The 24,309-nt window shown below is 50.6% G+C and overlaps 1 protein-coding gene across 12 annotated transcripts in view; it reads right to left on the bottom strand.

The window, feature by feature from the left end:
* Positions 1-1,350: 1,350 nt before the first annotated feature.
* Positions 1,351-24,309, bottom strand: part of ATP9A (ATPase phospholipid transporting 9A) — a 130,767-nt gene continuing 107,808 nt past the window's right edge. For all 12 annotated transcript variants that reach the window (XM_081557255.1, XM_081557253.1, XM_081557259.1 and 9 more), the window contains 10 exons: positions 22,100-22,198; positions 19,510-19,599; positions 19,291-19,435; positions 18,441-18,505; positions 15,650-15,805; positions 11,481-11,545; positions 10,055-10,163; positions 9,205-9,262; positions 6,941-7,144; positions 1,351-5,671 (listed from right to left, as the gene is read on the bottom strand). In XM_081557255.1, coding sequence (XP_081413381.1) covers positions 5,535-5,671; positions 6,941-7,144; positions 9,205-9,262; positions 10,055-10,163; positions 11,481-11,545; positions 15,650-15,805; positions 18,441-18,505; positions 19,291-19,435; positions 19,510-19,599; positions 22,100-22,198 — 1,128 coding nt within the window. In that variant the 3' untranslated portion in view covers positions 1,351-5,534. The remainder of the gene's footprint in view (positions 5,672-6,940; positions 7,145-9,204; positions 9,263-10,054; positions 10,164-11,480; positions 11,546-15,649; positions 15,806-18,440; positions 18,506-19,290; positions 19,436-19,509; positions 19,600-22,099; positions 22,199-24,309) is intronic.

A 24,309-nucleotide genomic window follows, 5' to 3' on the forward strand; every position in this document is an offset into this window, starting at 1 on the left:
GCCATGAAATAAAATTCTGAAGCTATGAAAGCAGCATCTTGAAACAGAACAGTCGGGTATGGAGGGCCCGGCGGGCTGGTGAAAACAGGAAACAGAAAGGTCTTTCGATCCTCAAGTTCCCCCTAGCGGCGCGGAGGGAGCAGCGCCTGCACGGTCATGGAATTTCACAGCAGGCAAAGGCGGCCTGAAGCCTTTACATCCACGGCACGCGGTTAGGAAAAGTACTGTCCCTCTGCGCATGCGCCCCACATGGGCCCAGGGAGCCGCTGTTGACCGGGCACAGCTGATGTACAATCCCCTCTCTAATCCGTAAACTGAGAATGGCCCTTTCAGCTGACAGCCAGTGAGAGGAAACCAGCAGCCCGCACTGCAAAGAGCTGCTAATTAAAACATTTGGCCCGTTGGATGCTAACTGGCTTCTTGAGACCAGGAGTTTATACTGCTGGGCTCCTTTGGAAACGAAGGCTCCTACAAAGGGCAGGTTGTGCGTGGGTTTCTCAGCCTCAACACTTCGGACACTGGGTTGGATGATCCTCTGTGGTAGGTGGGCTTGCCCGGTGACATGTAGGGTGCCCTGCGGCATCCCTGCACAGTCCTCACTGGATCCCAGCGGAGTACACCCACCTCCCCCCCCAAGTTGTGATCACCAAAATGATTTCAGACATTGCCCATGTCCCCTGCAGGACAAAATCGCCCCTGGTTGACAAACATATTAAATGAATGAAACACAATGTCCTCTGCATTCTACACAATAGCTTCAAAACGTCTTTTCCCTAAAACTTAAGTGACCGGGTTCCTGAATCTTTTATCGCTTAATAAAAGGTTGTTGTTGTTTAGTTGCTCAGTTGTGTCTGACTCTTTGTGACTCCATGGACTATATGTAGCCCCGCCAGGCTCCTCTATCCATGGGATTTCCCAGACAAGAATACTGGAATGGGTTGCCATTTTCTCCTCCGGGGGAGCTTCCTGACTCGGATCGAACCCATGTCTCCTGCATTGGCAGGCGGATTCTTTACCACTGAGCCACTAGGGAAGCCCCCAATAAAACATACTCAAAGCAATCAAAGACTGTGGGTATAAATAAAATATGAATCATAAAATAAATGTTTGCTTTTTTTATAGAGATCATTTTTTGAAGTTCTAACATGCCTGGAATAGGCAACAGTACAGAATAATAAATAATGCATGGATTTGTGGGGTTTTTTGCTGAAATTGGAATACTTCTTTACCCAGAGAAAAAGCTCTTTACATGTACCACAAGACACACACAAAATAGGAGCATTATCATAAAAACTCTCATTCTGACACCAGAATTTCATGTTTCTGCACACATTAAAATGATCCCCGAAGGCAGAGAGTACACAAGCTTTATTGGGCAACACAAGGGGCCACGCTGGCAGACAACGAAAACAGAACCGCTCGGGATCACGCCGGATCGCATGTGTGTCATCACGGGAGCAAGCATGTAAATCATCTGGGAGTTCCCGCTAAACTCAAAGTTTTGTACCAGAGCTTCTCTCTAATCAAAAAACGCTGTCCTGGTGAAGATCTGCCATGAGGATTACAGATAATCTACTAATGAGGCAAGTCAAGGAGTCCTACAGGAATTCAGTCAGACCCATTGCAACAAAATAATAAATGAACCACAATTTTTTTTTTTTTTTGGCAAATACCATGCCCCCTCCCCAGCTGCCCCCCCAACAAACACCACATGCACTGACACTGCCCAGCAACACCGACAGACAGTGCCTCCAGCCACACTGTGACAGAGAAGACGAGCAAGGCGCTGGCTCGGAAAGATACTGCACATCTCCAAGGACTGCCACGCTGCTCACGTGCTTCTAGGATTCGCACAAAAGCGTAACGTACACACATTTTTCTAAGATAGAATGGACATAATTCATGGAAATATTTCCCAAGAAGTATATATAAACGACAAAAAAAAAGCGCTTTATGTTAAAAGGTGAGAGAAATAAAGTCTGTTGCCTTTGCAAAGCTCCTTGCATATTTCTTAATGAAAAAGAAAACCGTGAATGACAGGATTTTAACACAGTGAAAACCAAGTACGTCTTTGAAACACTTGAAGTGACATCATACACTCACACACACACGCACATTCCAAACACGCGAGAAAGGTCAAAGATAAAAATGGCTGATGGGTGTTGGCCTTAGAAAGGATGGAGCACAAGAACATATAGGTCCCATTTGCAATTTTGGCCGAGGTTTAAAATGCTGCCCCATAAACGCACAAGGGCGTTCCCATCTCCACCCTAGGAAAAACAAAACAAAGTATGAAAGCAAAAGTCTGGAGAAAGAAAAACAGGCATGATCGTGTCAATTCCCAATGAGCACAAAAGCTCAAAATACATTCAAAAGTATCGTCAGTATAGTCTAAATTTTCAGCGGAAACCATATGGGGAAAAGGGTAAGCAGACGTTGGTATTCAACATCACTGCTACGAAAAAGGGTTTCACTAGGGAAGTCAGTCTGGGATCTGGATACGATGAGCTGGGAGGAAACTCAGCTCTGGGCCTCCCGGCTCCAGGTGGCTGTAAACAGATGGTCTTGCTCCAAAGTCTAGGTGCTCCCTGGGATGCCCTTCTTCACTTCGGGGAAAAGTCAAGGGTGACCAGCCTCACCACGCACGACTGACAACGCACAGGTGCACATACATGCTCTCAAAATGGGCATCGAGACAGGCAGAGACAGGAAGCCACTCAAGCTGGAGAAGCTTGTCCGGTCCTTCTCCTGGAGAGAGGGAGGGAGGAACAGAGGAATAAAAGACACACCAAACAGACGCTCACCTGCCGACACACAACCATCACCAAAAGACACAAGAAGAATAGTCAAGTAACAAAAGAAGTATCTAGTGTTGTTGGAGGGCAGGGGGAGGTGTCATTTTTTTAACTTTGAGGAAAAGTATTTAAACAGCACTGTGCCTGTGCGCTGGGGGGGTCTCTGGCTTCCAATCAAACTGGCTGTTGGAGACTCGGGGCCACTGAGTTCCAAGGTGAGGAGGGGGACCTCCAAGCTGTCAACGGTGCTTCCTAAATTCCTTTCCAGGTGGTGAACAGAATCTTCTGCTTAAGGTTTATGAACTCAGGAGCTTCCTGTAAAACAGGGGTTTTGTTTGCGTCCTTGTCTTCTGCCCACAGCGAAGCTAAGCCGGAAGTGCCCGTGTGCGCCGGCTCTGCAGGATTACGTCTGATGTGTACAGGTCAGCATCCAGTACCCTCAGCTGACTCGTGGCTCCCACCCTGTGGGTCTCCAGCGTTTTCCTAGACGCTCGGCACGCCTGCAGGCGGTGGGGACAGGCTGCCTGCCGGCAGGGTGGCTCCCCAAGGTGGCCACGGCCTCTGGGCTCCACTCGCAGGCTGGATCCTCCAGCTCCTGGCTGCCTCTCCCAGGGAGTGGTCAAGAGATAGAACAAGAGGGCTTACGGATGGCAGAAAGGAGCACATGCGACCTCCAGGCACAGCTTCTTCCACTCCCCTGCGACCCCTTCTCCCTCTCAGATGCCAGGAAGGAGTTTAGTCAACTCAAGCACCTCGATCAAAACTGGGAAGTGAAGAAAAATCCAGAGATCATCTTCATTCCCCATCTCTGCTGTTAATCTGAACATTTCCTACTGAGGGTTCCAGGAGACCTTCCTGTGGAAGCCATCATCTGTCTGTGAACAAGGCCAAGGTCAGGGCTTGAGAAATGGCAGAAGGACCTTCAGATTTATGGGTCCACAGGGCTGATGTCCAGGCAGACAGACAGGTGCAAAAACGCTGAGCACACCTTCCTCCCGCCCCACCTCTGAAACCACATTAAATCACCCTGCTAGGACGTCAGACTGGCTCATCCTTTCTCAAAGTTTTGGAGCAAGATCTTCTTCCTAAATAACCATTCATTTAATGCAACATTTATTTCCTGTGGGGCAGAAATGGCTGGGACAGAATGGGAAAAATCTCGCAAAACTGCAGAATCTTAAAAACAAAAATAGAAGTGATGTCATAGCCAATTTAGCAATGCCTGCAACTTATTGTCATTCTATAAAGTTTTAAGAGGGCAACGGAAATACATCAGTGTATCAAGCGGTCCAAAGGCAAGGACCTGGGGTCCCCAGCAATCCAAGAGTGGGCTTCTCCTTGCGGGGGGTAGGGGGGCATAACATACACCTCTGAAGCACATGAAGAAGAACCAGGCCAAAGAGCTGCAGGGGACGCAGTCAGAAAGAATTAATCACAAATCTAAGATCTCAAGCATGATCAGCTCTTGCAGATCCACCAACCTAACCCTTCTGGCATGCACATGTGGCTTCTGGAAGGAGAGACTTGAAAACCCAAGAAAGCTTTGCGGGGCCACGGCCAGCACTCGCCAAGTCTCTCCTTCCTCTGAAACAAGAAGCCCCGGCTTTATAAGAAACAGTCGCGCAAGGGCCCCACCCTGGTTGGGGAGAGGAATCTCCACTCGCGGCTGCCTTTCAGCGAGTTTCCCCTGAAATCTGGAGGCAGTGCAAGCGAGCCCACACCCCGGAGCTGCAGTCCAGGCCTCCCCCCGCCCCAGGCTCCTGACTCAAAGCTGCCACCGGTGACCTGCAACGCATAAGACATGTCCACCTTTGTCGCCGTGTCCTCAGCAATTCCTCCTACCAGGAAACAGACTCCTGGGGACGTCAAGAGCCCCCATCCCTGACCTTTCCACTTCGACTCGGAGCATCTGAGCCACATGTGCAACACTGTCTAAAGAATTAGTCGAGTCTCTTGTCACGCTGTCGGCAGGTCGAGAGGCTGCCCAGTGGCACACTTCCTGCTGAAAAAAGAAAAAAGTCCCAGGTGTCCTCAGATAGCCACGGGCTTTGTAATTGTTACCAGGTCCGAAGAAAGCAAGATAACACCTTTGAAATTCTTTTACGAGGTGGTAGGTGACGTGAACGCTGGGGCTGTAGACGCTGAGTTGGAGGAAGGAAAACGTGCCTCTCTCGCTCCCTTCTCATGGTTTTTTTGTAATTCTAGGAATCCAGCGCCGTTTTGATAAGCCAGGCTGCCTTAGAGAGGATATTTAGCGTTTCAAAATTCAGATTACTGTCGGCTTAACTTTTTTAACCAAACGTCCCTGTCTTTTCCTCCAAACCTACACCAGGAGCTCTATCTTTCTCTGAAACCAGTTTTTTTAAGGACAGAAAGACGTAAAAAGTGCACACACGTTGGGATGGTTTAAAACGAGAAACCCTCTACGGTTTTCAACTGGACAGAAACTTTTAGCACATGACAATGAAATTCAAGTCGTAAGGAAGCCTGCGCGGTGACGCACGTGTCAACCTCTCAGCCGAGTCACGGGTTTTCAGAGTCACCTTCAGTCCTCCGTGGATCGCCAGGGGCTCAGACAGGCCCTTGGGGGCCCTTGGGCGCCTGCCTCCCGCGTATGCCAGGCCGGGGCTCCGCGGAAGCCCAGAGCCACAGCGTCCCCGGGCGGTGGTCAACAGGAACACAACTTGGACTCTGCCCGCCAGGCGTGTGCGGAGCCCAGGGTCCCCTCCCGCGCTCGGCCTAGGACGTGAGCTTCGAGTAGCTGGGAGGCGAGAACCGTCTTCGCAGGTACTTGAGGACGTAGAGGGGCAGACAGCTGACCAGAGTGATGACAGACACTTTCCACAGGAAGGACAGCGTGGCGATGAAGTACACGTCTGCGGGCAAACAGAGCACAGCTGTGGGAGGGGCAGGGCCGTGGGGGGCGCGCCGGGAGCACCCGGGCCGTCAGCCTGACAGCTGCGCTCCCCTCCTCCCTCTGACCTGCTTCTGCAGCTTCCCGATCTTCCATCAAATGCTACTTTCAACAACTGGGAAAAGAAAACTATGCGGGGACGGGGGAACCCTTCCAGGTGTTTTTGATTTGGAATCTGACAGCTGAAGGTTTTTCTTTCTAAACCTGGCAGAAAGGGACGCTCAAATACATGGTTCTGCTTCCGAGCGGCTTTTTGGCGCTAGTCACAGAAGCCAGAGCCAGGTCTGAGGGTGGAAGAAGGGGGTGGAGACCCCTAGTCAGGAAGAGCATGATTTTAGGGGGTGTGTGGCGTGAGATCCCCTCCTGGTTGCAGGACAGTCATCCCTGCGGTTAGGTGGTTTTTGCAAGAGAGGAGCGACAGCTAGCTCCCAGCAGAACTGGGAGCATCTCCCCTGCCTCTTGAGCAGAAGCTGGAGGAAATGCAGTGGGCACTGAGTAAGCACCTACTAAGTGCCACACCGAAGGCCCATTCATGGGCCACCCATGGGCAGGTCCCTGTCTAAAGCAATGACTGAAGCTCCTGAGGGCAGGCTTGTCTGGCAAGCCTCTGTGACTCCCCGGAGTCAAGCCATTGAAAAGCGAATGTAGGTGCTCACAAAACCCATTCAGAGAGGCTTTCCAAGCAAGTGTGCAAGTGTTCTAAGAGTTCCCCTTCCATGGGAATGCTGCTTTATCAAAATCTTCTTAAGGAGCAGTTTGCTGATAAAGAAGAGGCAGGATGGAAGATGCCTTTGCCATAAGGCAGAGCTTCTCAAGCCAGCAGCAGTGTTAAGTCCTGCTGACTGTCATTTATTCTCCAGCAAGCCTGACTTGGCTCACCAGCTCCGCAGCTCCAAGGAGCCCAGCACGGTGACCAGCTCCCTGGAGAAAGCCCACCAGATCCTCGCATTAAACAAATCCCCTTCTAAGCCAGTGGGCACGGGGTGTGGTTTAAAGACCACACTCAGCACTGAGATCATGCCCACCGGCCTCAGTTCCAGGAGGCTGTCAATGGTCCCTTGGCCCACGGGATGCCAGTGAGACAAGGAGGGCTGCTGAGTACAAAGGCCTGCTGGACACCGGGCCCAGGCCATGCGCACTGAGGGGCCTGCCTCCCTTCCCACGTTGAGGCCCCTGGACCCGATGGGCAGGATCTAAGTGTGTGCGCGTCGGGGGCGGGCGGGGCTCTTACCGATGAACTCGTGGAGGAATACCAGGGAGGCGATGTAGCAGGCCAGGCTGAGCAGCTCGGCCACCGTCATCAGCCAGTGCCAGGTCTGGATGGTCAGGGCCACCATGAGCAGCTCCGTGAGGATGAGTGACGTGAAGGAGATCGCCACGATGTGCACGAATTCTGACTCGAACAGCAGCAGCGCCCCGTACATGATGGTGCTCCCTGCGGGGTGGGGGGGGGGAGTCCGCGTGAGGAGGGGCTCGGGCCGCCCCCGCAGCCCCCAGGACACAGCCTGCTCACCCACGTCTGATCCCTCTCCTCTCCATTTAGACATGAAAGGCACCATTTGGTCAAGGAGGTAATGAGAGGTCCTTCACGGAGGTTTGAAAGAGGCAGCAGATTTCAGTTTTCCTATGTTCCTTTTTCTTCCCCCCTTTAAATTTTTTGGCCACGCTGGGCAGCATGTGGGATCTTAGCTGCCCAACCAGGGATCACACTCACACCCCCTGGAAGCATGAGTTTTAACCACTGGACAGCCAGGGAAGTCCCTAGTTTTGCTACACTCCTTTTGACTTATACACACTGAGAGTTGATCACTGGGAGGGAGAGGAAAAGACAGATAGGAAAGAAAGGAAAAGAGGCAGAAGAAGAGGGCAACTATCTGGATTGGGTGGAACAAGAAATAGAGGTTTTTGTATTTTATTTGAAATGACAGATGTGGCCAGCCACTAAAGAACAAATACTGTGAGATCCCACTTATACCAGGGCTCTGAAGTAGTCATGTTCGTAGAGACACAAAGTGGAATAGTGATTACCAGGGAGCTGTGGGGAGGAAGGGAAAGAAGTGTTTGCTGTTGGATAGACACACAGTTTCCGTTCTCGTTGAGAAAGTTCTGGAGATTGGTTTCACAACAACATGAATATACTGAACACTACTGCAATGGGCACGTCAAAAGAGTTATGATGGTAAAGCCTATGTTTTGTCTCTTCTAACCCCCACCCCCCAAAACACGCACAAAATGATAGAGGCAGCTAAGAGAGACTCGGAAAATCCTGCTCTCACGCTGAGAAGAGAAAGGAAGTGGGGAGTCTAGGTAAGTACCTTTTCATCCAGAATTGCAGGAACTGAACGGACAATGTCTGGTGCTGATCAAACACACTAGCTATGTGAGATTACTGCTTAAGGGCAGGGCCAGGAGACGGTGAAGCCCCGAAACTCAGGTGAGTCTGTCACAACAGAGCTGGGGGTGGGGGTGGGGGTGCAGGAAAGCGCCATTGCTTGTTATTATGAACTTTCACATAGGCTTTGCTTTCTTCAACCAGATACACACGTCACTTTGCTATACCTCTCAAAAAGACCCCGTCAAACTGTTCTAATGACAGTGCAGCCTCCCACCAACAAATGCAATGGTCTCTATACTTTTTAACTACACATCATCTCATCAGTAAAAATCACTAAGCATGAATCCCTAATGGAAGATATGTATTTGTGAACTATCCATGTGTACCTGTGCAGACAGACACAGAAAGCAGGCCCACTGTACAAATACATCAGATACATTAAAACACACACCGATAAACAGCAATTCTAAAAAGAGTGAGGAAAAAGTATATACAAAGAGGGCTTGATATTTCCTTTCCATATTCCAGTAAATCGTCTTACAAAGCCTCTGCAGTCTGAGGGACCCTCTCTGGAGGCCACGGAAGTAAATACGTTGTTCAAAAACTAGAGCTGGACCTCAGAAAATGTATCAGGACATCCCAGAAAGCAAACATTTTTTTGTTACAGTGACTCCAACACCTCAGCAAACTATGATTAGTATTAGTTACATTTTTCTCTGGGCTTCCCTAGGGGTTCAGGTGGTGAAGAATCTACCTGCAATGCAGGAGACCCAGGTTCAATCCCTGGGTGGGGAAGATCCCCAGGAGAAGGTAATGGCAACCCACTCCAGTATTCTTGCCTGGAAAACTCCATGGACAGAGGAGCCTGGTGGGCTACAGACCATGGGGTCACAAAGAGTGGAACACGACTGAGCGACTAACACTTTCTCTGATTTTTGTCTCAGTTTAGCTGACAGCACCACCTCACATGTGTGACTCTGGGCCCCACAATCAAGTCCTCAGGACTTGCAGAGGGTTCCGTGGGCACAATGCCACACTCCTAACTGCTGTCTCAAGGTTCTAGCTGTTTCTCTTCGTGCTATACAGACAACAGAACAGTAAATTTGACTCTCAGGCCAAGGCCAGAGCACAAAACAACAGGTGGTCTCGCCCATCCTTACCTTGATAGATGCTGATCAAAACCCATATCAAGAATGTTTTGTAAGACAATGGTCGTCCCTGAACGAGAGAGAAGACAGAGCAGGTCAGTGGGTATTGCTCGGCCAGGGCGCCAGCTGCCTTCAGACGCCCCTCTAGCCAGACAAGACAATTGACCTGTTTTCATCGCAACAGTGGCTCACACACATCGAAATATATTACAAAAATGACGTTTTTTAAAAAAGAGAAGTGATTTTAGATGAAATAAAGCTGCTCCTTATTAAAAATTCCTTGAGGACAAAAAAAGGCAATTACACACACACAGACTTTTCTGGAGGGCACGTAAGAGCGTTTCCAGGGGCACAAGAAGCAGCTACAGAACAGAGCTGTCAGGGGCTTGTAAAAGAGGTATGAGGAGGTTTGTTTTCTATTGACATATCAGTGTTACGGTTTAACATTCTTTGCACGTGCATACAACACTTTAAGAAAAATGCTAAGCCCCCACGCCTTCCTCCCAAAAGTGAGAAAGCCATCAGTTCACGTGTGTTCACACCAGACACGGAGGGTCCGTGTGAAATACGTTAAAAGAAATAGAAATGTGAGGTCTTCAGACAATTGGAGTAGAGTCTATATTACACCTTCTGCTGAGACGGTGAGAAAAGGTCTAAGAAATGTATCATAAAAAGAAAGATGCGACCACAGCCACAAAACAGCTTTGTGGGTTAAGTCAGAAAATATTTGCCCATATGAGGCAACCATGCTGCATTAAATATATGTCAATTTATAGTTTAAATAAAGAAGTAGGGAGGGTGGGGAGAAAGGAAGCAGGAAGCCAGGAGGAAATGGGGTGGAGGAGGAAGGGGCTTGGTGAACCTTGAGCAGGTCTTTGTAGAGCTCGGGGTACAGCATGGCCACTTCCGACTTGACGTCTTTGTCCAGAACCAGAGAAAATACGGGAAACATGGTATAGATGGTGGAGTACCTGCGAGAAAAAAGATCCCCTCAGCTAAGATCCAGCCAGTGGAACTCCAGCCAGGTGCCCCCCGACCCCCGCCTGCCTCTGGAGACCTGCTTCATTCAACACCCACGCACGGGGCACCTGGAGTATGCCAGGGCCGGTTTGAAGCCCAGAGATTCAAGATGCAAAGCAGACAAAAACGCCTGCCTTCAGAGAGCTCCCGTGCTGGGAGTCAAAAAACAAATTCAGTAAACCATACTGTGTATTGGAGGTAAGGTGCTGAGGAGAGAAATACAACAGAGAAGAGGGAATAAGACGTGGGGTGAGATGGTGCGACTGCAGAGAAGGTGGACGAGAGATGAGACAGTTGCAAGAGGAGGGGGGAAGCCGCGCCAGTGTCCAGGGAGGGGCCTCCCGGGCAGACGCAGCAGCAAGTGCAAAGGCCCCGAGGTGGGAGTGTGTCTGTCCTGTGCGAGGAGCAGCGACGCGGCCCGCGGGGCCGGAGCCGCGCAGGTGAGGTGGGAGCAAGCAGATAGAACCCGAGAGGGAGGGGGACCAGGCCCCAGGGAGGCACGGGCAGCATAAAGCCCTGGCTCTGTTCTGGCAGGTCCCGCCACGGTTCCAGGACCTGACAAAGGGCAGGCCATCTTCCCCAGGGCCGGCTCAGGCTGAACGTTAGAAGACGTACTTTGTAAGACAGCCCTGGGACCAGCCGGCCCCTCTGTGCCTTCCGCCTTGGTAACCAGGGGCCCTACCAGCATCTACCTGGGGCGTGTGGAAGCCAGACCCCACCTCCCTGGTAACTCAGAGACCAGCACATCCTCTGAAAAGGGCCAAAGGAACGTCACAAATTCCAGGTCAGGAACAGGGGTGGATGTGATGGCAGCAAACGCCCAAGGGACAGGGTCACAGGTCACGGCACAAGGTCTGTCAAGGGTCTGTGCCCCTGGGAGGGCTAGGCTCTCCAGAGACTCACCAGCAGGTGGCCTGCTGCAGGCGGCCATCCAACGAGGGTCCTTTCCAGATGCCCTCTTTCCGCTTTTCCTAAGACCCCTCAGGGACTTCAGTTTTGCCCAGTTGCCAATTATCTGATAGCCTCAGGCTCTCGCAGGCAAAGCACTGTTCAATTATCAGGTCAGAGCGGCCACAAACAGACTGGACTCTACCTCTGCAGTCTGGTTATGACCTTATCAGTTCAAAATCATAGAAGGCTCTAAACCAGACTGCCGGACCAGCCTTGACCTGAGGACTGAGGCATCTTTAACACAATGCTTCTTCCTTCTTCTGCGGCATTTTAGGGGTGGCTCATTAGAAATTAATACTTTGCCTGGACTTTCTTACCCGATGATGAGGAATCCTTGATAGAGGGGGACGGAGGCAAAGTAAAACACGGAGGAAAAGACAGCCTGTGCCAAGGAAAAAAAAGGACGTTACCAAAAACTGTAAGTGAAGCTCTTATGTCTATATCATAAAAACAGCAGCCAACACTCACAGAGCGCTGATTTTACACCTGCCTGATACAGTGCTTTAAGTATATTAGCTCATTTAATTGCTACAGCAACCCTACAAAGCAGGTGTTGTTATCATCATACCCATTCTACAGATGAGGGAAGTTAAGGCACAGAGCATTTAAGTGACTTGCCCAAGATAGCACAGCTCATAAGAGACAGAGCCAGGAGTCACATCAGAGGGTTTAGCTCCAGGGTCCACTCTCAGCTCCTCTGAAAACATTTATTAACCTACACACAAGCCGGACCTGGGAACACCTTGTATCCGATCTCAGTGAATCTCCACAACAACCCATGAGATCAAATCCTAATACCCTCTACATCATAGAAGGGGAAAGTGAGCAGATAAATGGCCCTTCAGGATTCAAGCTCTGTTCTGTCTCCAGAACCCACACATCCAACAGCTCAAAATCACCTCCTGTCTAAGTGTACAACTGATAAACAAGTTGGCGTATGCATGGAAACAGACACAGAAAAATATCCTCCACCCTAAGGATATGTACCAGTTACCCTGGAGGGTGGGATCACAGAAAAGGCTTCACTTCTCATATTACATGTTCTACTTTTCTTGGAAATTTTTATGAAGAGCCCATAACCTACTACTTTTTCAATCAGATAAAAGCAATAAAGATATTTACCAACCCCTACTGTAATGTCTGCTTCCTGATTTGGAAAATATTAGCAGTGAAAAATTGGCTGGGGAGATAAAACCAGGCTTGATGCTCTGTTACTTCCTTCTCTGAACATCTACTGACCCCAACAGAAGCAAAGTGACCTCTAAGCTTTAGTACAAAACCTACCAGAGGCCAGGAACAGCTGCTGCCTGAAGGATTTTAAAAACTGAACATGGAAGAAAATCACTGCAGACAGTGACTGCAGCCATGAAATTAAAAGATGCTTTCTTCTTGGAAGAAAACCTATGACAAACCTAGACAGCATATTAAAAAGCAGAGACATCACTTTGCCAACAAAGGTCCGTCTAATCAAAGCTATGGTTTTTCCAGTAGTCATGCACAGGTGTGAGAACTGGACCATAAAGAAGGCTGAGTGCCAAAGAATTGATGCTTTTGAATTGTGGTACTGGAGAAGACTCTTGAGAGACCCCTAGGCAGCAGGAGATCCAACCAGTCCATCCTAAAGGAGATCAGTCCTGAATATTCACTGGAAGGACTGATGCTAAAGCTGAAGCTCTGATACTTTGGCCACCTGATGTGAAGAGATGACTCACTGGAAAAGACCCTGATGCTGGGAAAGACTGAAGGCAGGAAGAGAAGGGGACAACAGAGGATGAGATGGCTGGATGTCATCACTGACTTGATGGACATGAGTTTGAGCAAGCTCCAGGAGATAGTGAAGGGTAAGGAAGCGGGTAAGGAAGCGTTGCATGCTGCAGTCCATGGGGTCGCAAAGAGTCGGACGCAACTGAGTGGCTGAACGACAAATGGAAGAAAAGCCTGGGTGAGCATAGTGGCTAGAAGAGTGCGGAACCAGAGAACTCTCCCCCTCATCACCTGTCGTGGGTCTTGGCTTGGTACAGAGCTCAGGACGCAGGTGGCACCGAGGGCCATGGTCATGGGCAGCCCTGGCTCTGCCCTGGTTGTGACTTCGGAATTGAAAGGTGAAAGCCTCTTTTCAGATGACTTCTCGCACAGGCTGCTGCCCAGGAAGGATGATTATAAAAAGGTCAAGAATCCTGGTGTTCAGTTTTGCAAATCACTGTCAGGAACCTCTTCCTCTATATGGGCCAGACTTACCACGATGCCTTCACCCTGGAAACAGCACTGTGGAAAATAAACATGCTATATCTTCATCTATCTCAGAGGCCACTGTCAAGGTGCAATTCTAACAGGACTCTTTCTCAGCCAATTACTTTGGGCACAGTGGACAGGGTTCAGGGGTTTTTACTGGGGATGGGGGGATGGTTTGTTTGTTTTTCCCTCGATAGCACAAAGAACAATTCCTCACGCTAGAATTTTTTTTTTCTGAATCAATGTTTATGGTAACATACGGGCACTACAGAAGTAAATTCATCCAGGCCAGCTTGTGTGTGTTTGCCCGGGAATGAGCTGATTAATCTCCCAGTGATTAAAACCATGACATTATCCAGTCCAACTGATGAGCTTACATAAAATAAAAGTGCAGATGTGGTCTGATGAACCGCAGCAGCTGTTAGCATTTTGATCGTGTTGATGAAAATCACTTTAAAGCTCCTTCACTCATAAGTGCAGTAGATATTGAAAATACAACTGCACGCCCTCCTGCAAATGCACAGATGAGCCGGTGGAGGGTGAATTCTCATGTACATCAGGCAGCACCACTCGAGCCTGAAGGCAGGGTGTCTTTCGCATATGATTAAACACCTTTCCCACAAATTAAAACAACACCTTAACCTAGAATAGTGAAATTCAGCGAGTCAGAAAGCACATTGGTAGATTCCAGGGTTGGGAGGAGGAATGAGGAGTTGGTGTTTAATGGGCAGAGTTTCAGTTTAGAGAAGTGAGAAATTCTGGAGATGGATGATGAGAATTACACAACTATGTGAATGCTGTACTCAGTGCCACTGAAGTGCACCATTAAATGTGGTTAAAATAATGTTCTATATTAAGTGACTTTTACCACAATAAAAAAATAAAAGGATAAAACCTCACCTTAGGTTTATACACTAGCCTGTTTTGCTTTTATTAATGACGGTAAGGATGCCTTCAGCACTTGATGCCTTAATAAAACTCTCTGCTTCTCAAAGCAGCCCTCTCTGCGGGGCCGGGGCCAAGACCCTTGAACGGAGTGATGCCCCCTTGACAGGCGGAAAGACCGAAGCCCAGAGTGGTAACATGACTTGCTCAAGGTCTCAGAGACACCTGGGGATATGGGTTCCAAGACGCGCCATTCCCAAGTCCCCAGCACTTAACTGGGGTTCTTTTCCACCTAAATGCCCGAGGAGGAAAATCAGCCAATGGGTGTTCAACACCCAAAATGTCTCCTTTACCACCTCTGGGCCTCCCCCAACACGACTTCACTGCCACGGCCTGATGGTAGACTGAAGGGGCTGGGGAGAGAGAAGACGGGGAGATACCTTATGCATTCTAAAACCCTTTGTCAAAAAGCAAGAGGTAACTCCCTGGGTCTGACCCCTGGGTCAGGAAGATCCCCTGGAGGAAGAAATGGCAACCCAGGACAGTGTTCTAGCCTGGAGAACTCCACGGACAGAGGAGCCTGATGGGCTACAGTCCATAGGGTCACAAAGAGTCAGACACAACTGAACGATGAACACTTTCAACTCCCTGAGAGGACGGACGACTGGGATAAGCATACGGGACTCCCAGCCGGGCTGCGCTGGAGGCAGAGCTAAGATGCCCTGGGCTGTGCCACTCTAAGCACCCCCTGCACATAGAGGCACACCCACCCCCCACCAGAATGGAGGGCAGAGGGGCAGACCGGAACTAACAGGGCAGGTACCAGGGCCCCCTGTCTGGGTAGACTAAATCCCTGAGTGATACTGTACCAATTTCTCACCCTCACTGAGCCTCAGCCTCCCCATCTGTAGAATGGGCACAGACTACAGTGAAGGCTGCAATTGCCCCTGCATTGTGAACACTTAGCCTGATGCCCAGGGTACAGGATGCTCTCAAAGAAAAGCACATTGTTCATGGCTGCTCTCTGTAGGTCCCTGATTCTGCATGTGGAAAACTCCGAGCTGGAGTATTCATTTGGCATTTACCTCTGCGTCCTTCCCTCTGGCAAACTAAGGACGACAACTCACCCTGACACACGAACCCAGGGCACCTACACCTCTCCATCTCGTGCCCCGGCCAGGCCCCACCGCTGACGCTCTGCAGAGCGAGCATAGCCTTGGTCCCCACACCGGAAGGCTCCAGGCAGGCGCTCCGAGCTCTTTCGGAGTTAGGGGGCCGGACCTGGCCCGGCAGGGTAACCGTTCCAAAGCGGAGACCGCTGCTTCTCAGGCACTGTCCACGGCAGCTCCGGACGCGCCTGCCCACCCACCTGCATGGTGCTGATGCAGAGGCTCCTGTGGATGACGAACTGGCTGAGGGCGGCCGAGCGCTTGTAGCTGTTGCGGCCATGCACCATGAGCAGGCGGCCGAGGTGTCGGAACTGAGTGATGGAGAAGTCGGCGGCCAGCGCAGCCTGCTTGCCCTCCTAGAACCACACGTCGAAACCGGGCGCCACCAGGAGCACAGGAGGGCAAGGCAAATACATTTTTTTTTTTAATTGAAAAAACAAGACACTGATAAGGAGATCTTTGAAGAACTTCAATAAAGAAATTCTTTGGTTTCCAGCTATACACGGTTGGTGGTCTGAGTTTAAATTTGATTTTAAAAGAGGAATTTATTTAAATAAAAAACATTCCAAAGCACAGATAGTCATAATTGGGAGGTCAAATGGATCTAGTATTAAGCCTCAGGGGTGAGGCCCAACCCATAATGGGAGCCAGGAGCAAAGAACCATTCCCAGACAGACACGGAGCGCTCGGCTCCCTTAAGGGTTAAACATATGGGGGGCGGGGCTGATGCTACCAATGATACTAAATTGAACATTCCCAAACATACAGCTTTGCACATTCATAGAACTGGAAATAATTTAGAGTGCAGCCATATTATGGGATTCTTTAAAAGGTACACGGCAGATGCTATTAATGGGACAGATGGACCTCACGGCCTCCTGGTGTGATGAAACAGGAAGACACAAACTCCCCTTATGTGCTCCTTACACCAAAAACAGAACGATAAGCAAATCCACCCGACCCACAGACGTCATGGGATTGTTCTCCAACTGCCCTGAATGCTTCAAAAATCAATGTCCTGAAATAGACCGCCTTTCCCACAAAACAGATGGAGAGAAGTGTTCTCCATTAAAGAAGACTACAGAGACATGAAGACGTGCAAGTAAATGCAGTGTGGGATCCTTCACTGCTTCCCGGAGATTTCTAAAACATTTTGAGGACCACTGGAGAAATAAGACCATGAATATTATATAGTATTATCATATCAATGTTACACTTGTGGCAATGCTATTTTGCTTACGTAGAAAAATGCCCTCTTTCTTAAGAGATCCACACTGAAGCACTGAGGGGTAACATATCTGCAACTTAGTTTCAGCTGATTCAGGGAGAGAGGGAACAAGAAGGAGAATGTGACAAACGCTAACAACTAGTAAATTAAAGCAAACAGTGAACCGGTGCTCACTGTTCTAGCTCAACTTTTCTGAAGGAGTTACATTTTTCAAAATAGAAAGTTCGAGGAAATATACAAAATGATGGGTGGACATGTTCTGATGTATAAAGAAATCTAAGCTACAACAGATTTAGGCAAGCTGCATTTTAAAAAAACATAGTATAATGCTTTAAATGTTAAATTATACATGAGAACAATATATATGTGTGTAAGGTGTCCATATATATGTTGTCGTTGTTTAGTTGCTAAGTCGTGTCTGACTCTTTGCAACCCGATGGACTGTAGCCCACCAGGCTCCTCTGTCCATGGGATTCTCCAGGCAAGGGTACCACAGTGTGTTGCCTCCAGGAGCTCTGCCTGACCCAGGGATTGAACCTACATCTCCTGCTTGGCAGGAAGATTCTTTACCACTGAGCCACTTGGGAATCCCATGTATATATATATATATATACATAAACACATATATATGTATTTATGTGTGTGTACATATAAATTATATACATCCCCAAAACAAGTAGTGTGCACATAGACAAAAATCCTAGGAGAATGATCCTAGAATCACTAGGATTGTCGCTAGTTTGATGCAGCTGTCTGAAAGAAAAAATGCACTTTACCCATCTCTACGTTGCTGTGGTTCTTTACTGTGAGCACTTGTCACTTTCATGCTCCAAAAAACAAAGGAAGCAGACTATAATTTTTAACAGAAGAGAAAACGTTCTCATACTATACAGCATCTTGTAAAGAATTCCATCTATTAACTTCAACTGTGCTTCTTACAACCTGCATTAAAGGAATCATACAGATTTCAGACCTAACTTCTTCTTCAAGGATCATTTAGCTCTGCAACTTCAAACAACTGTAAACTGGATAAGAACCAGAAAACCAGGGTGAAAAGGTGGAAAGGAAAAAAACAGATGGAAAATCCAGATGCATGAATATATGGGACAAAATCATAGAGGGCATCTCTGGCCCTCATTCAAGGCCTCCACACTCTCACTCCACACACAATGCTAACAAATGTGGGGCCCAACCTTCTGGCCTAGGGTCACCTCAAGTCACAAAGGACAGAGGGCAGGGCAACTATTAGTGGGAGGCACACAGTTGACAGGGAAGGAAAAAGAAAAACAACTGTGACACACAACCTTTAAAAATCTGCAGCTGCCACAGCATTTAGGGAGGAGCAACCCACGCCCCATTCTTCCGTAATCCCTGAGAGCCGCTCCAGCGTGAAACTGACACTTCTACTGACAACACTACCAGGGGAGAATCTGGAGAACGTTCGTGGCACCCTCGGAATGTAGGAAGACACTTTAAAAAAACTAGGTCTGGGCAAGCAAAGACTCAGCATTTATCTGTAAGGTACCGTGACACAATCTCTGACTTCCAGGTAATAACACCAGGTAATTACCATACCTGGTTCCTTACGCTCTGTAATTCTAATCGAGAATTTCCAGAAGCATTGAAGCTGCATCTCGGAGGGAAAAAGAAACCGCAGCTGGTGGAGCAGCGCGGCTCCCCTCTGACGTCCTCACGACCACCACCTAACGCCCTAATGCTGACCCCGGGGCAGAAATCAGCACACGCACCCCATTTGTGCTCACCTTTCCCTCCACGCCCACGCCGCAGTCAGACTCCTGGATCATACTGACATCATTGCCGCCATCGCCTGCGGGGCACACAGACCAGAGAGGAAGGTCAGCAAAGCAGGGAGAGGCGAGAAACACAACCGCGCTTTTCACGGCGGCTTTACAGACTCATCCGCTGCTGCCTCTCATCGCGGGCCAAGCTTCTGTTCTGTTCTGTCCACTCAAGTCTCTCCAACAGCCCGCGCAATCAGCTTCTTCTTTCATAGGCAGAGGAGCTGAGTCAGAGGGACCGGGCGACTGGCCGAGGGGCTTGGCCGCTGGATCACTGAGCAACAGGGCTGTGTCCACGCCACATCTACAGCCCCTCGGGCCCTGCCTCCGAGGTGCGGGGGTCCCGTCATCATCAGCGGTGACAGATGCTGCCCGGCTTTCTGCGACTGCAGCAGGCACCTCGTCAAGGCTACCGCCCTTGGGAATCCGCCTAGGCACCTCTCGAGGGAACCGCGGGGCCTCTCCCATTCTACCAATGAGCAGGCCGGCTCCCAACGGGGAAACGAAGACCCCCGTGGACCCCCAGCTGGGGAAAATCGGCAGACTGGACCCAGACCCCTCTCCCCAGCGTGGTCTTCTTCACCCCCGGGGCTTTGCGGCGCTGGAGTCACTAGTGAAGAAGGCACAACCAGGAGGAAGGCCCGGAACGCCCTCAGCGCCCTTCTGGACGCCTTCTCAGGGTGAAGTGTCTGAAAATAATGACGACGGGAACAGGGCCAAGGGCGGGAAGGGGTATCAACGTCAGAGCCCCAGAGCCCGGATCAAGGGGCCCGGGCCCGCCCCCCAGGCGTCAGCGGCGCGGCCGCGGGCCTACCGACTGCGCAGGTCAGCCTCCCGGTGCGCTCCTGGAGCAGCCGCACGATCCGCGCCTTCTGCGTGGGCGCGCAGCGGCAGCAGACCACGGCCGGGCACTGGCAGGCCAGCTCCATGAACTCGCACTCGTAGTACCTGAGGCACACCTGGGGAGGGGAGAGGGGCTGGGTCGGCCACGGTCCCCCCGCCCCACGGCGGCTCCCGGGGTCCCCGCGCCCACCTCCAGCGAGTCTCCGGAGATGACCAGGGCGCAGTCGTGCTTCCGGCGGAAGGCGTTCAGCTCCAGGTGCGCCTCGCCGCGGTTGGTCACCTGGAAGGGAAGGCGGAGAAGGAGGCCTCGCGCTCTGAGCCGCTGGGAACAAGCGGCGAGTTCCTGGAGCCCCGTGAGGGCCAGGCGCCCCGCCTAGAACCCCACCCTCCCCTGCCACCGACCCCCCAGCCAGAGCAGGCCCTGTTTGCTGTGGCTGTGGGCATCAGGGGGGCCTGCACACCAACTGTCCCCTCGCGTTTCCCCAGGAATGGGGGGACCCACATAATCAAGGGAAGAGCAAAAGGCCGGAGCCCTTTCCTTCCGTGCCCAGCACTGTCCTGCACTTTCACCCCCTTTATTTCCCACAAGGGCTCTTCCAGGCTCTACCTTATGCACAACGAAATGGACGCAGGGCATGATGTGTTAGCCTGGCTAGAGGAGCACAGCCTGTCCATTTCAGAGCAGGCCTCGGAAGCCAGGCACCTAGCCCGGCGGCTGGCTCTTCTCTAAAGACCCAGGTGTTAAATATGATATGCTCTGTGGACCATACAGTCTGTCACAGCTACCCCTCTGCTACACTGCCAAAGCAGCCACAGACAATCCTAAACAGATGGGCAGATCTTGCATTTAAATAAAACTTTATTTACAAAAATCGGCAACCAGCACACAGGGCATAGTCTGCCACCCCTGAGTCCTAGAGCATACAGTGTTTTCTCATTATGTGAAACAGTTCCGTTCTATCAAGTCGCTGTGAACACTCAGTGATTACTGAACCACTGCTCCTGGGCGAGACACGGGGCTGGCTCCTGTGAGCCTCTGGTCACAATGTTTTCGTCCGTCGGTCAATACACAACCTTGCTTTCTACGTGTCTCTGTTTAACGACATCTTTGAAAATATACACCTGCTGAAATAGGTCAGAGAAAGATAAATACCGTATGATGTCACTTATATGTGGGATCTGACAAATAAAACTAATGAATATAAAGAAAGAGAGACAGATATAGAGAACACACTAATTGTGACCCGGGAAGAGGAGGGGCAAGATAGGGGTAAAGGATTAAAAGATACCAACTACCGTGTATAACATAAATGAGCTACGAGACCCTATTGTATAACACAGGGAATCTAGCCAATATTTTATCATTATAAATGCACTGCACGCTAAGGCGCTTCAATCATGTCCGACTCTCTGCGACCCCATGGGTTTTAGCCCACCAGGGTCCTCTGTCCATGGAATTCTCCAGGCAAGAATACTGGAGTGGGCTGTCATTTCCTTCTCCATATACCATTTAAAAAACTATAAACCAATATGTTGCACACGTGAAACAACACTGTACATCAACTATACCTCAAAAAAAATTTTTAGTAATATTAATAGGTATAGTTGATTCATTAACACTAGACTCATGGCCAACAGGACCGTAACTCAACCTGAAGGAAGCTTATCTGTGGGAGGTATGTCACAGCCTTCTTGCACTCAGGGACATGGTCAGTACTCAGCTCTGTGCTGGGGACCATTTTAAACCGTGAAATTGCTAACAAAAAACCCACAAAAATGCAAAAGAAACACGTGGCACTGAATAGACTGAAAGGACCCCTGCATCCATCCGAGAGCTGAGACAGGACGGCAGAGCGTCGCCTGACTCCACCTCAGCTGGGGGCCTGCTCGTCAGGTGACGCCACTGTGCACATGTCCGTATGTGACTCTGAAAGCAGCTCGAGTATTAATTTTTTTACAAATAAACTTTAATGAGTGGGCAGAATCCATGAATCATGAAGATCCGCTGTATCTGCCTCTACGTAATGCTGGTTGGGCTATTCCAGAAACTGCTAGATTTCCTAAAGCTTCAACGTGCTATGGACCAAAGGCCGGGGTGGCGGTGGGGGGAGACCCCTAGAACATCTAGAGAACCCCCAGTTGTTTGGCTTGGTGGCTCTGGTGGCAGATAAGAAGGACCACCATATTCAGCCCCAAAGGAGACCTGGTGGCTCTCACCTGGCAACTCAGTCAGGCCGATCACAGTCCTCGGCTTTGAGCGCTGGAGCAGCTCCTCTTGCCTGCACTGTATGGCCAAGGGCTTGCCACCAGGGCAGGGAATTCTCCTTTGCCACCCACCATGCCTCCTCCTAAAGGCTCCTCAACGGTTTCCTTCAGGAAGGCAGACAGGCCAGTATCTGTGATCTTGAGTTTATTTCCTATCCAAGGACTTGGCTTTCAAGGGTTCAGCGAAACCCTAGACTCATATGGACAGACCCATGTGCATGAGCTTATCTGCATCCCGTCAGCTTCTCCAAGGGACCACAGCCCCCAGCAGGTCAAGAACATGAGTTAACGCGGGGTGGTCACCAGGAGCCCCTGCACCACCTCCGGAAGGAATCCTTCAGCCTCACCTGGGCCATTCAGGAAGTCCACCCAAACCAGTGCCCTGAGCTCCCCCCATCCCAGGTGGTTGACGCCCTCCTCCTCCCCCTAGAGAGGCCCACGTGAGATGATGAGGTTACAGCGCAAACACAGCGTCCCGCCCCCGCCACGAGGCCCCGGAGCAGAGAATGCTTTACCAGCCGAAAAACATGGATGTCCTGGTTTCTGGTCACCAGATGTGCATTCTTCGCTGTGCACGTCGCTGTCTCCAGCTTGTCCCCCGTCAGCATCCAAACCTGAAATGACCGCACAGAAGAGGTCCCCTTGGTTAGCCTTCAAGCCGGCCTGTTGCCCGTGTCAGCTGGGTTTCCAAACACATCGCGCTGAATTCATACGCTCCATGTACCTCGAGGCTTACGATGTCCCCGAAGCACCGCAGGGAAGGCCCTGGTTCAAGGGCTTCAAGACCCCGTGTGCCCTCTGCTGGATGAGCAAAAGCTGGTGTAGCGCTTCCGGGAAACTGGCACGTGCTTGGGCAGACATCGTGCAGCCCAGCCTCTGCCCTCCTAATCCCCCTGCTGAGAATTTTTCTTAAAGCAGTAAATAATCTCAACGAAGGGGAAGGCTGTATGGACGGGGGATCGCTTCAACGTCCTATAAGAAACACTGATTTGTCACATTACATGGGGTCTTTCTCCGCAGTCGGATGCCCCTGTGTGCTCTCAGGGGGCTTGAAAGTAAAAGTGTTTAGCTGCTCAGTCATGTTTTACTCTCTGCGACCCCATGGACTGCAGTCCGCCAGGCTCCTCTGTCCATGGGATTCTCCAGGCAAGAGTACTGGAGTGGGTTGCCATGCCCTTCTCCAGGGGATCTTCCCCACCCAGGGACCAAACCTGAGTCTCCTGCATTGCAGGCAGGTTCTTTACCGTCTGAGCCACCAGGGAAGCCCCAGGGAGCTTCACCCTAACTGTCAACTGCCAACAGTAAACATGCCAGGTTCCTCATCACCTTGTAACAGAACATTCTGCATCTCACTGCTGTGGGCTCAGAGAGGGTAGGTGAGTTCCCCAAAGTCACACAGCTAGCCCCTGTCCCACCAGGCCCAGAACCCAGACCTTCAGAGTCTAAACCAATGTGCTTCCTGCTCTGCTGTTCACTCTAACTCTCTGTTCTCTCTGCTTCCAGGAGGGGCGGTGGGGGTGGGGGCACCTCAGAGTCACGGGACAGGGACACCTCGGCATGAAAGGAAGAGCAGGGAAGAAAATAACCGCGAAGGTTCTGCATGTGCTCACCATGCCAGGCACCGCTTAAGCGCTGTGCATTTAACCAAGTGTTCAGCACACCGTCCCTTCACAAACCCTTATGAGACAGGAAGCGGAGGTGCTGTGAAGTCAGGCCACCTGTCAAGGGCCACAGAACTTGTCAGTGGGGAGGCAGGATTTGAACCTCCAGGCAGTGAAATGGCCAGGATAAAGGCATCAGGCCCTGCTGGGGGCCCCTTGCCTCTGGATTTGACCCCCAAAGTATGTGCGTGTTTCCCCTCAACCTCCCACCTGGTCTTAAAAACAGTATTGTTGTTCAAGAGGGAGGGGCCATATGTATACCGATGGCTGATTCATGTTGACGCGTGGCAGAAACCAACACAATGTTGTAAAGCAATTATCCTCCAATTAAAAATCAATAACAGTATTGTTTTACGTGATCCCAGTGTGGTGCCAGTCTTCAGGGTTCTCCGTAAGAGAGCAAACCCTGGGACAGGAGCTGGAAGACTAGAGTTGCAGAAAACCATGGAAAGTCCTGAGCCCACTGAGGCTGCATCCCATGCAGGAACCCAGGAGGGGCCCCGCAGGGAAGCTCCAGCCCCAGGTCTGCGGTTCCCAGCATGAGAACCTGCCTTGTGAAGCCACCTCGCGTGGCCTCAGGGGCTGCACCCAGGAAGGGAGTGAAGTAGGAAGTTCCCAAGTTCTAACACCTCCCAGCCTGTGAAAGACCACACGTTAGACCCTCATGACAAGCTAGCCGGATCCCTAACTATACACTCCACACCCTCCCCTCTCACAATGGAAACCAGCAAAAGTCCAGTCCACGCTCTATGAATAAAACACCTCTTTTGGAGAGAATGGTTTTACGGAGGAAAAAAACCTTCGGCCAAAGCCAGGGGCAGGAACTTGGAATCTCCCAGGTTCCTAGAGGAGAGGTTTCAGAAATTGGCAGGAACAAACAGGACAGGCCCCAAGGCGCCAGAAGGTGACCGGAGCTGGCTTATGACCGCAGGCCTCTTCCCTGCTGTCCACACCGTCCTGCTCCTGAGGACTCCTGCCAGACGGAGGCTCCAGGACGTAGCTGGGTAGAGACAGGTCGCTGACCTGTCTTCAGGAGCTTCTAACCCATAGGGCTGCCCTGGTGG

Source organism: Giraffa tippelskirchi, chromosome 13 (genome assembly GCF_054371585.1).
Source record: "Giraffa tippelskirchi isolate mGirTip1 chromosome 13, T2T-mGirTip1v1.2.pri, whole genome shotgun sequence".
In the NCBI taxonomy this organism is placed as follows: Eukaryota; Metazoa; Chordata; class Mammalia; order Artiodactyla; family Giraffidae; genus Giraffa; species Giraffa tippelskirchi.